We start from the raw sequence: 19,415 nt of genomic DNA on the forward strand, positions 1-19,415 counted from the left end.
TGAAAAAAAGTGTATTAGCATATTATTTGCCAACATTTTTAAAGAATGCCACAACATATTGTAGTATAGTGTATGACGGAGGCCAGCTGGCGAGTACAGCACAAAAGCCTCACTCCCATAGCCTCTTCCTGCATTTGCCTCCCATGCAGGAATCCCCCGTTTGATCAAAACCAGTGGGGGCAGGACCGGTTGGAATATAATAAATGTAAATATTTTTGAATACCTTCATCATACAGTCATTGGTGTAGTATATGCAACAAAAAACTATAGTAACTGTTTTTTTTTTTTATATATTACTATGGTTATATTACTACATGATCGGTTGTGAGCGTTTGACATTTTTGCACCACAGTGCTTTCCCACACGGATTTGGAAAGCTTCTAGTAACAAACCTTTTTCTGATATAACTGAGTTGAACAGTTCACTGGTTCAGAAAGCTTCATTTCACCAATCACTACAATAAAGTCGATACATGCAGCAAACAACAAAAACAAGGTAAGGGTCAGGGGACACAGAATGACTAGACACAGGAAGTATATTTAATATAATCAAGATTAAGCCAATAAATCTATTATATATATATATTATCGTGTTACTTTTGATCCACCCCTGTTTCCTTTGTCCCTACTGACGGAGCCAAAAGTAACAACACGCAATCTATGTTCAAAGTGAGGTGGCACAGTGGCTCAGTGGTTAGCACTGTCGCCTCACATCAAGAAGGTCCCTAGTTTGAGGTTGCATTTCTGTGCAAAATTTGCAAGTTCGCATTGGTTTCCTCCGGGTGCTTTAGTTTCCCCCAAAATCTAATCTCATGCACCATAGGTGAATTGGTACTGGGTTGCCGCTGGAAGGTCATCTGCTGCGTAAAACATATACTGGAATAGTTGGTGGTTAATTCCGCCATGGCGACCCCTGATAAATAAAAGGCCCCCGATAACTAAGCCGAAGAAAAAGGAGTGTTCAGAGTGAAATAATTTTTTAATTGTTCTACATTTATACAAAATACCACCTCATATTGATAGGCCACACTTGTGAGTTTGTAACCACAGCAAATATACACCCACTGGCCACTTTATTAGGTACACCTGCTCACAAATTTCTAATCAGCTTTTCACATGGCAGCAACTCAATACATTTAAGCATGTAGACATGGTCAGGACAATCTGCTGCAGTTCAATCAGAGAATCAGAATGGGGAAGAAAGGTGATTAAAGTGACTGAATGTGGCATGCATGTTGGTGCCAGATGGGCTGGTCTTTCAGAAACTGCTGATCTACTGGGATTTTCACACACACACAACCATCTCTAGGGTTTGTAGAGAATGGTCTGAAAAAGAGAAAATATCCAGTGAGCGGCAGTTTTGTGGGCACAAATGCCTTGTTGATGCCAGAGGAGCATCGTTTCAGCGCCACAGCCTACCTGAGTATTGTTGCTGACCATGTCGATTCCTTTATGACCATAGTGTTTTTCAGCAGGATAAAGCACCATGTGATAAAGCGCAAATCATCTCGGACTGGTTTCTTGAACATGACAATGAGTTTACTGTACTCAAATGGCCTCCACAGTCACCAGAGCTCAATCCAATGGAGCACCTTTGGGATGTGGTGGAACGGGAGATTCACATCATGGATGTGCAGCAGACAAATCTGCAGCAACTGTGTGATGCTATCATGACAATATGGACCAAAATCTCTGAGGAATATTTCTGGTAACTTATTGAATCTATACCACTAATGATTAAGGCAGTTCTTAACGCAAAAGTGGTCCAACCAGGTACTAGTAAGGTGTACCTAATAAAGTGACCGGTGACTATTTGCCAATTATGTAAACTAAAACCGAATTTTGGGTGACGCAGTGGCGCAGTGGGTAGTGCTGTCACCTCACAGCAAGAAGGCTGCTGGTTCGAGCCTCCGCTAGGTCAGTTGGCGTTTCTGTGTGGAGTTTCCATGTTCTCCCTGCTTTTGCGTGGTTTGCGGGTTTCCTCCGGGTGCTCCGGTTTCCCCCAGCGGTACAGGTGAATTGGGTAGGCTAAATTGTCTGTAGTGTATGAGTGTGTATAAATATTTCCCAGAGATGGGTTGCATCTGGAAGGGCATGCACTGCGTAAAACATGTGCTGGATAAGTTGGCGGTTCATTCCGCTGTGGCGACCCCAGATTAATAAAGGGACTAAGCCGAAAAGAAAATAAATGAATGAACCAAAAATTTTTTTTAAAAAGAAAAAGCATTTTAAAAAAAAAGAACAGAAATACACCTTTGCAGTGTTGCATCTCAGTCTGGCCTGCAGTGTGATACTACATTTTTAATGGACGCTTGTGTAAAAAAAGAAAAGAAAGAGTAATGAAACACATTTGTGATTCCATACGTTATACGGCCAGGGTGTCTGGAGGAGGTCGTAGCAGTTTCATATTTATAAAATATAGAAGGATGTCTCCTCTGGTTCTAAAAATACTATCCACACATTCTCCATCTGTTTTGGTTAGGAGCGCAGTATACAGTATGGGCTCCACGGGACCTCCATGACTATTGATGTTTCTGTTATCTCAGTCAAATAACATTCATGCAAACCAATGTCTGCTGTTACGAAAATGGGCTAAACAAGGTTGGTCATTATTCCCTGTGTCTGGGCAAACTGCTGTACTGGCACAAGCGACGGTATCGTGTTGTGCTGTTCAGCAACAGAGAGGACATATCATCTGTCTTCATTGACAACAGTTCTATGGATTTTAATCAAGGCAGACACCACATATGGATAAAGATGGATAGGGAGAGAGATGCCTGTTCAGTACATTAGGCAAAATGCCTTATGGTCAGAACTTATTTATATCTAACATTCATGTTTCAGTAATTTTATAAAGATCTATTTTCACAAAACCAAGTGAGGCGCCCACATAGGCAGAATGTTAAAGCACTTTTTGTGAGGAAAAAAAAGTACACTTTAGCCCAGTGTTTCTCAACCACATTCCTGGAGGACCACCAGCTCTGCACATTTTCCATGTATCCTTAACCAAACACACCTGATTCAGTTCATCAGCTCATTGGCAGAGACTAAAAGACCTGTAATGGGTGTGACAGACAAAAAAAAATGCTGTGTTGGTGATCCTCCAGGAACGTGGTTGAGAAACACTGCCTAAGCTTGAAGACATTATGGGAATAATATATTTTAAGATAGGACCAATATTTTAATTGTAATGTTATAGTTTAAATTTGTATACAATTACCATTTAAGTGCACTTCTAATTCTAAAAGCGCATGAATGAATTGATTGTGTAGTAATGTAGCAATTTATTCATTCATTCATTTTCTTTTCAGCTTAGTCCCTTTATTAACCTGTGGTCGCCACAGAGGAATGAACCACCAATTTATCCAGTATATGTTTTACGATGCTCTTCCAGCTGCAACCCAATCACTGGGAAACATACATAAATTGTCACTACGGACAATTTAGCCTACCCAATTCACCTGTACCACATGTCTTTGGACTTGTGGAGGAAGCCAGAGCACAAGGAGGAAACCCACGCCAACACGAGGAGAACTCCACACAGAAACGCCAACTGACCCAGCCGAGGCTCAAACCAGCGACCTCCTTGCTATGAGGTGATCGTGCTACCCACTGTGCCACCGTGCAGCCCTGTAGCAATTTATGTAAATGATTAAAGTATTTCTGTAAAATGTAAATATTTTAAACGCACTTACAAATGTGTCATTTTATTTAAATGCATGACACAATAGAAATCACATTAAGTTATTATTTAGTTTGCCATAATTGTTTGTTAGTACAATCGACAGTATGCTTTAAAGGTGCTGTATGTATGTTTTGACTCTTCTAAAGCATAAAAACACTAGAATATGTTTGCAGATATTTAAGAAACATGCCTGAAAAACAATGCTGAAGTCAGATATTCTGCTTTGAAAATGTGCGTCACAAGTTTTTTTTTCTGTTCTTTTAACCTGCCCACTGCCACTTTAGCCAATTATATTTCAGCACCTTGAGTTGCCTTGTTGGAAAATTGTGCATTTCATTCATTCAGTCAAAAAAGCCTCTCAAAGCATGTGCTCATGACCAAAATGCGACCTCCGGTGAACAGTATCAGCCCCGAAATAAGGCGCAGAATCAGTGTTCCATTTGGTATAAATTTTCTGAACATAAACATTAGGTGAGCAGGTTACATCTTAACCCCATTATCCTAACAACACGCTACATGAAAAGATTTGCAGTGATCAGCAATTTGGCTGTCTGCACTCCATCAAAATGGTAAGGTTTATAATCTATTTAATACAAATTAAACCTCTTACATTATTAAATGTACATGCTGAATCACTGATATGTGTTGGTTTGCAATTAGTCACAATTCTTAAGTTCAATTTCAAAGGGTTTATTTTATTTTCTAGATCTAAAGTGAACTATCTGCTTCTGCTTTCAATAATATGGCAATAAATATTATGTAAAATGGCTTTCAAACTCACATTATTAGCATTTAACACTGAATAAACCACATGAGGTGTACCTGAGGTGATCATTGTCAGTTTCCTGTTGTTCAGCTAAAAGAAATTGAAGCCCTTTCTAAAATATTCATTTGAGGAGTTGGTTGGAACAAAACCTTCTGTTCATATAGAAATATTTCTTCTATCGCGTGCTGTCACTTTAATTAGAACACGATTTAAGTCAGCCTTAAATCAGCCTTTAGGTTTGATAGTCAGGCACTCTCCTGTTGGTCCTCCATCTGGCAACCTGCGCTTGCACGTGCTTTGATCCAGGGATGCAAAACCTAATGCAACCACTGGGTGTCAAACTTACATGCTGCACCTTAAAGCATATTTCATAAAAAAAAAAATCAGCTATGTCTGCTATCATCATTTAATCTGCCTTTACGGCTCTTTCTTTTTTCCGCTGAAAATAAAAAATACATTTTGAGAAATGTTGCCAAGCAAACAGCCATCTTCCATAGTCAGAAAAATACTACTACTATGGCAGACTGTGGTTACCATCTATTGTTTGCTTATTGGTATTTTCCTCTCCTTTTTTTTCTTTCTTTTTGTGTATGTGTGTTTAGCAGAACAAAGAAACTCAAGCAACTTTTGAAAATATTTAAGTGCTATTTAAGTCTTACTCCATATATATGTAAACTATAATACACTTTTACTATAATTGCAACTGCCATTTGATTATGTTTCTGAAAATATTAACCATGTACAAAAGTATATTCTTAAAAGTAAATAGTTTTTTTTGATGAAACAAAACCCATATTTATTCTGCCTATTTTTGTGGATGAATCTTATTTTGAGGTCTTTGTCCATGCTTTCTGGACATGCAGGTGTTGTGCTACCTGGGCAAATGTGACTGTGTGTCAAGTGTAAGAATAAAGAACAACCTGGCTCTCCAGAGTAGCCTCGTTCCCCTTCTGCAGCCACAACAAAGCATATTCATCTTCAGATATAAAACTGTCCTGCTCTTCTTCATGTGTTGCTGTTTGCAGTCTGTTTCTCTGTTTTCAGGTGTGTGTATGTGTGCCTGCTGCCATGTTGAGTTGTGTTGTTCACTGCATGCACAGGGGGAGTGAGGACAGTGACCCTCGGCTACAGAGCGTCCCGCTGTCACACATCAGGAGGCAAACACTGCCCAAATGCAGCATATCTGAAGTGAACAGTGCTCTTAATAGCTTACATAAGGCTTTGTGCCCCTCAATAAAATAAATCAGTACTGGGGGGGTAACTAAAGCTACTAACTTAACAACATGACAGCACTAAATTAGCCACTTTTATAATTAATGCACTAATATTTAAATGACCAATTGTAGTAATTGTAGTTTAATTAATTTCGATACTCTATATAAAGCCACTTATATTGTTCTATACCTATCTATACTTGCATTTTTGACTCTTACCCACTCTTAAGCCCTTGCCCAAGTACTGAATCAACTCCGCTTCCTCTGCGCTTACTTCCTGTTTGGTCCTTATATCAGTAAAGTCTAGATCAGATTTGCAGCCGGCCAAAAGTGTGATATGCACATTAATAAAGCAGCATTTTTTAAGACCCTGTATAACAATAATTACAATTTTACAGTATTGTGACAGTTGGGTTTAGGGTTGGGGTGGGGTTAGGCATTAAAAAAATACAATGTATTGGGTTATTAAATAGATAACATCAATAATACTCCGTACAAGTACTGTTTTTACGTTACTGTGACAGTTGGTTTAAGGGTTGGGGTGGGGGTAGGCGTTAATAAAATACAATAAATGGAAAATGTAATAAATAATAGAAATAATTCTCGTCTTCCGGCCACAAACGTATCCGATCTAGCAACAACTCAGACACTTATGTTGCGAAGTACTGCCAGTTTTCCTACCTTACAGAGCATTGCTCCAAGTGACTTTCCTGACTGCTATCCTGTGTATGATCTGGGGCCTCATGTATCAACGCTGCATACACACAAAAACTTTGCGTACGCCAAATTTCACCCTCACGTTTGGATTTACTAACGATGAAATGAACGTGAGAATGTGCAATGGTCCAGGCCAACTTCATCTCTGGCATACGTGCATTTCTTGTGTGTGTTTGTTTTATTTTCATTGGCGACTCCTAGAGGCAATTATGTTAAAATACAAAGTATCTTTGAGCCGTGCAATGGCAGCTGTATAGGATGGGATCATCCGCATGTCTAGCAGGTATATAAGGTTTCCATACCATACAGTTGAACAGCCAAACATTAAAGCGCAATTAGCAGCGATCGCCGGTTTTCGAAATGTAATCGGAGAGATTGACTGCACGCACATTGCTATAAAAGAGCCATCTGAAGACGAATTTGCATACGTGAATCAGAAACATTTCCATTCAATAAATGTGCAAATAATATGTGATGCTCAAATGCGCTTGACATAATACACACACTTATTAATGATTCCTACTTGTCTTCTTCGTTATGAAGAGTAGGCAAAATCTGAGGTGTAGTGTGGATAAAAAAGGAGGAGTTCATCAGACGCTGGATTTGAACCGGGTTCATAAGCGATTGTGTCAAAACATGTTGCCATGGGCTTTACAAGCTACACCACTCACTCTGCTGATTGCTGCTCTCTTTAGTTATGATGTCTCTGTCAATCAAACGGTGATGGGCGGGAATCACTCAACTAGCTCATTCCAATGAGGTGTGCTATTTGCACTTAGCCAAAATAGACACTACTAAATTTTACACCTTTACATTGGACCATTTCTTTTTTAATTCACTTACAGTGCGATTTTCAGACCCCACTGTGTTAACCGTGTCAGCTAAACTCTCCCATTCTATATTTTTTTTCTTTTGTTATTAACTTGCATTTCCGGTCTGATGCATTCGTGTGCGTCTGAATGGAAGTCTATGGGGACAAAAGTGCAGTGTGACCGCAGCTTAATCAAGATGTTCAAGGTTACTAGAGACTATTAAGCAGGTGTGAGTTGGAGGTCGTTGGAGCTAAACTATGCAGAGCTGAGGCCCTCCAGGAATTGAGTTTGAGACCACTGGTTTAGTGTGATAATCTCCTCCCCAATGATGGTTGGGTTTAGGGGCACACCTCCTTTTAAAAATCATATGTTATCATGTAAAATAACTCACATAAATGTATACAAATTAGCCACGTTCTTTGACTACACGTAAAATAGCTGTTTCCTCATGAGATTGGGATGAACTCATTGGACATTTAAAAAATTTTTTTTCTTTGAGAGATTGAACTGAAATAGAGAAGACTAATTGGTTTCAGAGTCAAACATGTAAAAAAAAAATAAGCAATGTACCATTATTACTACAATGTTACAAAATACTATAACGTTTAGTTTAATTAAACTATCACCTATTTTTGCCTTTTAAAATTTCAATTTATTTTTATATTTTTATAACACATTCACCTAAATTGGGATCCTCACTATTTTCAGCCACATTACAATTCAAAATGCAAAATAAAGTCTTATATAAAAAATAACAACCTTGCTGTGTTGCAAAAAGGCTACATTTAAATGAAATAGCAGTAGCTTCAAAGTAGCTCCCCAACCCTCCTCTCTCATAATCATTGTTTGTGCCCTCAAATGACACTATTACGCATATGCAAATTGAGATTATTGAGGAAAATGGGCATAAAGTCAGTCAAACCTTTTCTCTGAGGCTGATCACCTCTCCCTCTAGGTAGCGCTGCTCGTCTCTGGCCTGCTCCAGTTCCAGCTCTTTTCCCTTCAGCTCTTCCTGGAGCCGAAGCAGTTGCTGTGGAGACAAACAGCATCGTGAGCAGAAGAAGCAGATGGCTGCAACAATGAGCAGCGTGTGGGGCGTCGTGGTGCCCTCATAAACAAACACCACATAAACATTATTCAACAGCATCCAGTAAAACCAAGAGGAGAAAGAGTGCTAAGTCGACTGAAGCAGACTTTTAATACCTGCTGTTCAAGAGGTCTTTAGCTTGCTGACAGCAAAAAATATGAAAAAAAAATTAGGTCTGGAATTTTCTCTCATTTATGTTAACATATTCTAGTACACCATGGATGACGTAACTTACAATATGGATAACAGCAATTAGTACTCACAAGAATAACTTTCTCATAGATGATATGCACTTTTCATCTTATCAGTTTTTTTTTTATTTGTTTTTTTAAATTATGATTTTCTATTCAAATAATACAGTAAAGATATTACCTTGTTAAATCTAACAAAATAAAATAACTTCTTTATATATTTTAACATAATTTATTCCTGTATTCTCCTGTCTTCACAATTTGGGAACCCTACACAACCCTACTCTCAAATCCTACCATTAAACCCACCGTGACCATACTACTTAAACATTTGATTAAATCAAACCACATTATTAAATCTCTTCTCTTAAAACCTAAACCTATCCAACTAAATCTACTCCAAATCTTACCAATACAACTAAACTTACTCTAAAACAAACCAATACCACTAAACCTACACTAAAACCTTCCAATAACGCCTACAGATACTGCAAAAACCACCTTTAAACCTATCAAACCTATCAATACCACTAAACCTATACGATAGAACCCATCAAAAGCACTGTACTGTACCTATAAAGCCCACCAAATAACACTAATCCTACTCTACAACCTACCAAAACTACTAATCCTACACTAAAATCTACTAATAAAGACTACCAGTACTGCTAAAACCACCTGTAAGCCTAACAATAAAACCTATCAATACCACTAAACCTACCAATAAAGCCTTCCAAAACCACTAAACTTACCCTAAATCTGACCAATAAAACCTATTAATACCATTAAACTAGGGGTTTTCAGCCCTGCTCCTGGAGATCTACCTTCCTGTTGAGTTCAGCACCAACCCTGATCAAACATGCACCTGAACCAATTAATCAGGATGTGACCGGCACTGGATAATTACAGTCAGGTGTGTTTGATATGGGTTGCACTTGCAACTGAAATCTCCAGGACGGTAGATCTCCAGCAGCAGCAGGGTTGCTTACCCCTGCACTAAATCTACCCTAAAACCTACCAATATCACTAAATCAACCCTAGAACCTACCAAAACCACTAAGCCACACTAAATCAACAAATACCACTAAACTTACTCTTAAACCTACCAATACCGCTAAAACTACTCTAGAACCTACCAAATCTACTAAACTTACCCTATAACCAAATGTTCGATAAAAAATCTACCAACTGTACAATATTAAAACCCACCAAAACACTAAATATACCCTAAAAAATACCAAATCCAACCTACCAAAACCACAAACCAACCTTTAATCCGATCACTAAAACCCTACCAATACCACGAAACCTACCCTGAAATCTAATGTTACCACTAAACTACACCTACCCTAAAAACCTATCAATACCACTGCACTTTTGTACATGTACAAATAGAAAAATATTGCCAAAATCAAACAACATGATTACAATTTAAATAACTGGGTTAGACAGAGGGTTAGTAATTCCGTCATTCCCAGTTCATAATAGTCCAAAAGTTGAAGATAATAGTTATACATGGCATTTTGTTCATGATTGCTGAAAAAAATGTGCTCCTTTAATCCGGCTCCTCCTTTGCTTTGCTTTTTCACACTTCACTCTCGCGTTTGTCAGTGTCTGACAGGATCGGGTTTCAAAAGCACGTCAATAATCAACTGCACGTTATTATCATCAGCTCAAGAAGTTTGTTATTTCAAATACAGACGTGCGGCGAATGCAAGGAAGAAAGCGAAACCGCTTGCACTTCAGACTGCCTCATAAAAAACTACGAGGCACAGGGTAGATTCTGTTCTACTTCATGCTTTGTGGCTGTTCATCAAGACGACGACAAGGTTTGTTTGAGCCCGGATCGACCATGGCTTGTTATTATATGTATATATAATTCCGCTATAATGTCTCGGCTCGTCAGCTGTGTATTTCAAACATGGCGGGTTTTTTGTTTTCATTCTGGCTTGTTGTGTAAGCGAATTACGTATCTCTGTAAACCAATAGCGTTCAGCTGTGCATCTAGCTCCGCCTTTTGATACCCTTTCTCGTGTTTGGTACCCTTTCGAAAGGGTGCTGAAAAAGTGGTATGGTACGGTTTGGAAACGACAGTGGAAACGGCCATAAAAGCGTAGCAAACCGTACCGTACCGTACCATACTACTATCATACATACATACTGCCATAGACTATCCCCAAAACTACTCTAGATCCTACCAAAACTACTAAACCTGTCCTACAACCTACCAATAAAACCTAGCGATACCACTAAAACTACCCTAAAACCTACCAATATCCCCAAATCTACCTTAAAACTATCACTAAACCTACTCTAAAACCTGCCAATGCTATTTAATCTACCCTAACACTTACCAAAACACTAAACTTACCCTACAACCTACAGTATCAATAAACTGGTACCAATACCAGTAAAACTACAATCAACCTACTGATAGCACTAAATCTACCCTAAAACTATCACTAAACCTACTCTGGAACCTACCAAAACTACTAAACCTACTCTACAACCTACCAATAAAACCTAGCGATACTACTAAAACTACCCTTAAGCCTACCAATAAAACCTACTATAGAACCCATTAAAACCACTAAATAAAACCTTCCAAAACTGCTAAACTTACCCTAAATCTGACCAATAAAACGTATTTATACCATTAAACCAGGGGTGCTTCATTTTCTTCTTCTTCTTTGTTCATTCCTTGGGAGTATTACCGCCACCTACTGTACTTCTCGTGCACATGGGTTATGGATCTGCATGTCTGTTTCCAGGGCTGCTCAGCCCTGCTCCTGGAAATCTACCTTCCTGCTGAGTTCAGCTCCAGCCCTGATCAAACACACCTGAACCAATTAATCAGGACTTGAACAGAACTGGATAATTACAGGCAGGTGTGTTTGATATGGGTTGCAACTGAAATCTGCAGGACTCGAGAACCTACCAAAACTACTAAACCTACTCTACAACCTACCAAAAATACTACTAAATCTACCCTAAAACTTACCAAATCACTTAACCTACCCTAGAACCTACCAAAATCACTAAACCTACCCTAAATCTGACCAATAAAACCTATTAATACCACTAAAACCTACCCTTAAACCTATCAATACCACTAAAGCTTGATGTATTTTTCATGATTCAGTCAATTCCAGATAGAAAATAATTGGAGAAAAATACAGCAAAAATGTTGTCAATATCTTAAAACATGATTGCAGTTTTAAATAGCTATTGTTATGTATTAATATTATCATAGTTAAAAAGATGAATTTGCCTTTTAAAAATACTTACCAGAACAGTACTGTATTTCACCTTTGCTTAAAATAACTTTAAAACTAAAAGTCAATATAAAAAAAAGTTCTCTAACCAATAAATTAAATAACAGCAGGCCACTGCACTCCATATAAATCTAAATATCATATTTTTCTTCCTTCTAGAAGGATTTTCATTTCTTACATTAGTATTGATCTTGTTCGTGAAAGCCTTTAAAGTAGCTGCACAATGTAAAGTGAATAAAGAAAGAGAGTCACTGGCTCCTGTGCATTATACCAGTCAGAATCCTGAAAAACGCTGTGTCCAATCATCATTTAAGCTCATTCAACAGCTAAATAATGGAGGTGTGGGAGTGTTTGTGTTCCAGATGGAGCTCTGACGTGTGAGCATGATTAACACTTCCGCACTACTCATCGTTTGCGTATCTTTGAATGTTTCAAAGGTGTCTGTAGGAGGATCTTCAAATTCAGTCCTTCGTTAAATATCTGTGATCCAGTTTTGACCTGGTATTAAGATTTGCTTTTGCTAATCCCACTTTCAGAAATAAAGGTATTGCCACAGTTATATCCACCTGCAGCACAAGACTGGTTACTTACTGAAGCTAAGCCTGGTCAGTAGCTGGATGGGAGACCATATCGTAAAACTAGGTTGCTGTTGGAAGTGGTGTTAGTGAGGCCAGCAGGGGGCGCTCAACCTGTGGTCTGTGTGAGTCGTAATGCCCCAGTATAGTGAAGGGGACACTATATTGTCTGTGAGTACCGTCTTTTGGTTGAGACATTAAACGGAGACTCCGTGGTCATAAAAAAATCCTATGGCACTTCTTGTAAAAGAGTACGGGTGTAACCCCGGTGTCCTGGCCAAATACCCTCTATTAGCCCTTACCCGTCATGTCCTCCCAATTATCCCCATCCACTGATTTGACTCTATCACTGTCTCGTCACTCCACCAATAGCTGGTGTGTGGTGAGCATACTGGCACCGTTGTCCTGTGGCTGCCGTCGCATCATCGAAATGGATGCTGAATACTGGTGGTGGTGTGGAGAGACTTTGGGTGTATAGCCATACACGATAGATGCGCTTTATAAATACATAATACATTAAACTACAAGAAATAAAGCAGTCACTGGGGTGGTACCTTTTCAGAAGGTACACAATTGTGCCTAAAGGGTTGATATTAGTACCTGAAAAGTACAAAAGGGTACGTCTTGAAATTTTTATGTAATAATATGTTCTATTAAGGTAACAATCTGGACCCTGAACAACGTTAAACCCAAATGTAAACAGAGTCTGAAAGGTATTAAACTGTGCACTTTAGACCACTTCCAGGTGAAGCTGTGAAAAGCATTTCACTGACCTTTAATTATGTAATATTCTAAATAATATAAATATAATAATATTTTAATATTATTCATAGTTTTATAAATAATAATAATAATAATAATAATAATAATAATAATATAAATAATTATAAATAATACTGTTATTATTTATAATAGGTTATAATAATGTTAATATTACTATAAAATAATATTATTATTTATAATATTATTAATCATATTATAAAAACAATATTATTATTAATATTATTTAGTTATTTATAATACTATTAATAATATAATTATAATATTATTAATAATATTATTAATAACATTATATTATATAATAATATTATAATATTATAAATACTAATATGATTGTTTTCACTTATTTGGTGCCTAGTCTGAGGTTAGCATCTGAGTTAAAGCACAAAATGTCAACTCTGTTATGGTCGTCATTTTAGAAGTTCAACAATAATTTAAACAAGAGTTAGTAACAGAATCAAATGTTCCCTATCACTTTTGAGCACTTTGCATTATTTTACAATTATAATGAATTTGGTATACTGTAAATTATACATTCATTGTGTGTCATTCCAGTTTAATCAAGACGAATTGAAAATAGCTGAAATGTATCCACAATTCTAGATCGGGTCTTGTGTGAATGAGTCATGTATGTTCTTTTGACTAAATTTTGTGTAAGTTTCTTATAATAGTCTTTCTTAATAGTCTTTGCTCCAGGTTAATAATTCAGAAATTAATAGCAATTTAATAACTATTATTAATTCAGAATTAATCATTCACAAATAATTGGGAAAGGTTTTTATGAAAAAACAAATACTTCTATTTTTTTATGCATTGTGCATTCAGTAATAACTCACACAGTGTAAAAAAGCCTGGTTTGTAGGTAGAATTGCTTTCTTACCACAAGCTAATCACTCAAAAGTTGTTGTCTTTTTCAAATGGTCTGAGATCACCAGGTTTGTTTTGGTTTGATTATTGCATATGCCCAAGCGGACTGAACCAAGAGAGAAAACAAACCAGGTTCCAAAACAAAGAACCCAGTGTGAAAGCACTAGGACTGCGTTGATGTGGTTTTTACCTGCTGCATGTTCTGCATGGTCTGCTGTAGGAAGTGCAGCTGCTGTTCTTGTGTGTGGTCCTCCTCAGTCCGATACGTCTTGCCCTGCTCCTTCTTCAGCAGCTCCACCTCGTTCCTATAAGCATCCAGCTGCCAGCGCAGACTGTCGTTTTCCTCCCGCAGAGCACATGACTGCGCAGACAACACTGCTCTCAGAGGAACAGAAGAAACACAGACAGGAAGTGAGCCATTAAGTGTATGTTTTGCTTAATTTGCCAATTTACCCCTGGATCACATTGACTAAGCCGATAGGACCTTATTGACCTTAAAGTAGTTGACCAGCTTTATCAATTGAAAGCTCAAAGTATACTTTCTCAAAGTATACTTTCGTGTCCCCATACAAGGTGAATGTTATTAAGAGAGGGAGCTACTTGCCTAAACTATCCTTCATGGTACCCATATATAAATCTGATGCATGGAAATATATGCATATTACTTAAATGACATACAAGTTCATTTATATAATCATATATGGTCATATATAAACACATTTAACACCATAGATAATATAGATTTGAATATATATATATATATATATATATATATATATATATATATATATATATATATATATATATATATATATATATATATATATATATATATAGTTAAAGTCAAAATTATTTGATTTTATATTTTCCAGATGAAATTTTCACAGTATGTCTGATAATTTTTTTTCTCTTGGAGACAGTTGTATTTGTTTTATTGCAGCTACAATAAGAGCAAGTTATTAATTTTAAACCCCATTTTAAGGTCAAAATTATTAGCCCCTTTAAGCTATATTTTTTTCAATAGTCTACAGAACAAACCGTTGTTATACAATAACTTGCCTAATTACCCTAACCTGCCTAGTTAACCTAATTAACCTAGTTAAACCTTTCAATGTCACTTTAAGCTGTATAGAAGTGTCTTGAAGAATATCTAGTCAAATGTTATTTACAGTCATCATGGCAAAGATAAAATAAATCAGTTATTAGAAATAAGTTAAAACTAAAATGTTTAGACTATTATTAAAACTATTATGTTTAGAAAAGTGTTGAACAAATCTGCTCTCCAATAAACAAATTAAAAAAAAAATATATATATATATATATATATATCCTACCCTAAAACCTACAAATAAAACTTACCAAAACTACTAAACCTATCCTAAATCTGACCAATAAAACCTACCAATATCACTAAACCTACTGTACCCTAACACTTACCAATACCACTAAACCCACCCTAAAACTTACCAAACTAAAACTAAACCTACCCTAGAACCTAACATTTTGTAAATGTGTTTAAAATGTGTCTAAATGTTCTTTTTAAAATGTTATTTTTTCAAAATTTGTGTTTAATTTATTTGACTAACAAAGTTATATATGATCAAACCCTTTGAAATAATTTAAAACCTTAAACTAAAATTGTAAAGTTTGGGTTATGTTATAGCTCTTCCTTTTACTTCAGCTTAGTCCCTTACTTATCAGGAGTCACCACAGCGGAATGAACCACTATCTATTCTGGCATATGTTTTACGCAGCGGATGCCCTTCCAGCCAAAACCCAGTACTGAGAAAACTTTCCACTACTGTCAAATAATATCTTACAGAATAAAATAGCTCAAAATTGACCACTGCATTGCTGTTAGTGTCTTGCATTATGTGGTCCTTACTGAACTTTGCTTCTATCAGGGTGCAACCAGTGATCTGTTTCCTAATCTAACAGCATATAAGACGAGTTTTGCTATCAGTCTGTCTACTTGAATCAGTATATCAGTCATTGCGACAGGCTTTGGAGTGAGTTATGATTCAGAGCTGAAATTGATGGTGAAGTTTGCATAACAACTTGGTCACTGTGCTGAGTGTCTGCTGTGTCAACAGAGAATCTCACCTATTAGATATTCCTTCCTGCCACTGGAAATACTTATTTTATTGAGCCAGAGCTAGTGCACTGTGACAGGTCATGAAATATCGCTGAGCTCAGAATCCCCTGACACTTTCTGCCGCCTTCCTCTGCTGAAGCAATATCATTCATAATCAGATTTGCTGTGGGATACACGCAGGACGGAGAGTGCAATCACTCATGTTGATATCTCAGCACAAATGCTGTTGTACTCAAGGTTATCTGAAGGATGCGAGCGCTCTGTTTAAATAAAACTAGTAAATACAGGTGTGAAGCGGTAGTAAAAACAGTGTGGATGATTTGATTCCAAACTAACAGAGATTGTGAGTGATTGATTGATTGATTGATTGATTGATTCATTGATTGATTGATTTATTGATTGATTGATGATTGATTGACTGATTGATGGATTGATTAGTTTTGTTTTCGTGGTTGGTTGGTTGGTTTAATTTGGTTGGTTGGTTGGTTTGATTCGATTGGTTGGTTGGTTGATTGATTGGTTTATTGATTGGTTGGATGGTTTTGGTGGTTGGTTGGTTTAATTTAATTGGTTGATTGATTTGATTATTGATTGGTTGGTTGGTTGGTTGGTTGGTTGGTTTGTTGGTTGGTTGGTTGGTTGGTGGGTTGGTTGGTGGGTTGGTTGGTTTAATTTGATTGATTGACTGATTGGTTAGTTGGTTTTGTTTTAATGGTTGGTTGGTTGGTTCAATTTGATTGGTTGGTTGATTAATTAGTTTATTAATTGCATTATTGATTGGTTGGTTAGTTGGTTGGTTGGTTAATTTGATTGATTAACTGATTGGTTAGTTGGTTTTGTTTTGGTGGTTGGTTGGTTGGTTGGTTGGTTTAATTTGATTGGTTGGTTTATTTATTGGTTGGTTGGTTAGTTTTGTTTTGGTAGTTAGTTTAATTTGATTGATTGATTGATTGATTGATTGATTGATTGATTGATTGAATGATTGATTGATTGATTGATTGATTGATTGATTGATTGATTGATTGATCGATTGATTGGCTGATTGATTGATTTGATGGTTGGTTGGTTTAATTTGATTGGTTTAATTTGATTGGTTGGTTGGTCGGTTGGTTGGATGGTTTATTAATAGGCTGGTTGGTTGGTTGGTTGGTTGGTTTAATTTGATTGATTGATTGATTGATTGATTGATTGATTGATTGATTGATTGATTGATTGATTGATTAATTGATTGATTGATTCACTTATTGATTGATTTGATAGTTGGTTGGTTTAATTTGATTGGTTGTTTGGTTGGTTGGTTGGTTGAATGGTTTATTGATTGGTTGGTTGGTTTTGGTTTGGTGGTTGGTTTAATTTGATTGATTGATTGATTGATTGTCTGATTGATTGATTGATTGATTGATTGATTGATTGATTGATTGATTGATTGATTAAATGATTGGTTGATTGGCTGATTGATTGGCTGATTGATTGGCTGATTTATTGATTTGATGGTTGGTTGGCTAATTTTATTGGTTTAATTTGATTGGTTGGTTGGTTGATTGACTGGTTTTGTTTTGGTGGTTGGTTGGTTGGTGTAATTTGATTTATTGATTGGTTGGTTCGTTTTGATTTGGTGGTTGATTTAATTTGATTGATTGATTGATGGATTGATTCATTGATTCATTAATTAATTGATTAATTGATTCATTTATTAATTCATTCATTGGTGCCTCAGCCTAAATTTTTGCAAAAAAACAAAAGTTATGTGTTTCGTTGCACGTTTTAGATCACAAACCCACTAGAGGGTGCTGACTACATTGCAAATCAGAAATATACTAAATATAAGAATGTGGGGTTGGGCGCACAGATCTCCTAGCGAACCAATGAACTAAACCTTTCTCTAAACTAGTGATGGGTCATTCTTGAACCACGCGTTCATTTTGAACAAATCTTTTATTCTTTCATTCACGAATTTGCAAATTTTTTTCAATTCTTCAATCAGGTTAAGTCATTTGTTCATCATGTGAAAGACACAAGCCAATCGTATGCAGTCAGAGCCAGAAAAAGATTTGATCCGTTCATTTCCTGAGTCCTTAGTTTTGAAACATCTTACATGTTGTCACGTGATGAACCAGCATCATGGGTCCTGACTTCGGTTCAGACTGTGTGCATTGGTTAAGCTTATATGGGACTGTCTGTGTCACGTGAACAAACGACTTAAATTTGAAGACATATCAGAAGAGGTGAGCTAAGCTAATTATATACAAAAGACCCAGGTAAACAATAAACTATTATTTTCTCTTTCTATATAGCATTCTAGTCATGACTTTTTTGTAGTGTGATGAATTCGGCTAGTTGTAGATGTCTTTGGAAGCAACTCATAACATTGTTAAATAATATTTTGGTGAATTGAACTCAATGAACGAAATGACTCGAAAATAGGATTTGTTCATTTCATGAATGAATGAATGAAACTAAAGGTCAGACTCAGTGATGGTTGTGAAGTCAGTAGGTCATTTTACTAACCTAAACCCAACCAATAGTGTTTTCAAAAGCAGAGAAAAGTGCACTGCGACCACACAGTTTTTACATTGATTTTACATTGCTTCTGTAGAACTTTACTTTACTAGTACTTTGCTCAAGTGCTCTGCATTAAAACATCGTATAACACCATACTTGATGAGCTACTGAGCAAACTGACTTGAAAAGTTGCCCATATGGAGATTCGTATTCGATTACAAATCATAGACACAGTTAAGTTGTGGTATTTATTTGGTGTTGTGCAAAGAGCTGCACAAACATAACCCTTAAGTCTATTCTAAGTTTCTCTAAATAGCATTAGTGTGAAAAGGAACAAAAGTTGTTGGCAGCATACTGCCAAGTAGTGTTCATTTTACCTAGAATCTGCAGTCAAACGTATGTTTAAGTATATATTTATGCTTTTAGAGCAATTTAGGCTGAATCACGGATTTCCAATGAACCTGTGTTGGATTATGTACACGTTTCAGTGCTTTGCAAATGATGACTTGATTTGATGCAGTGTTTAGCTAAAAGACATTTAGAGTTGTTGTCAAAATTGTGCGAAACAATGATTTGCCTTGAACACAGCAGTTACTGTAGATTGTGTTAAATGAAATAAGAAAAATTTTGCAGCATTTGCCAATGTATTTTTCCCATTTTTAGTTGCATTGCAGCTGTAAATTCCTTGTTTTTTTGCGGATGAAATAAAAATATGGATTTGGAAGTACTGGTAGTAAATATGTTTTTCTAATAATAATAATATAGTGCACAGCATAAATGAATACACACCTTTTGAAAATTAATTGTTTATCCATTCTTTAGTAAATATAAACAATATATTTCAGTGTAT

At 36.5% G+C, this 19,415-nt stretch overlaps 1 protein-coding gene across 2 annotated transcripts in view; it reads right to left on the bottom strand.

Annotated features, from left to right (window-relative positions):
* enox1 (ecto-NOX disulfide-thiol exchanger 1) overlaps nt 1–19,415 on the bottom strand; it is a 260,625-nt gene that overhangs the window by 17,062 nt on the left and 224,148 nt on the right. For both annotated transcript variants that reach the window (XM_056465012.1, XM_056465013.1), the window contains exons 11-12: nt 14,159–14,343; nt 8,116–8,223 (exon numbers count right to left, since the gene is read on the bottom strand). In XM_056465012.1, the coding sequence (XP_056320987.1) occupies nt 8,116–8,223; nt 14,159–14,343 (293 nt within the window). The remainder of the gene's footprint in view (nt 1–8,115; nt 8,224–14,158; nt 14,344–19,415) is intronic.

Source organism: Danio aesculapii, chromosome 9 (genome assembly GCF_903798145.1).
Source record: "Danio aesculapii chromosome 9, fDanAes4.1, whole genome shotgun sequence".
In the NCBI taxonomy this organism is placed as follows: Eukaryota; Metazoa; Chordata; class Actinopteri; order Cypriniformes; family Danionidae; genus Danio; species Danio aesculapii.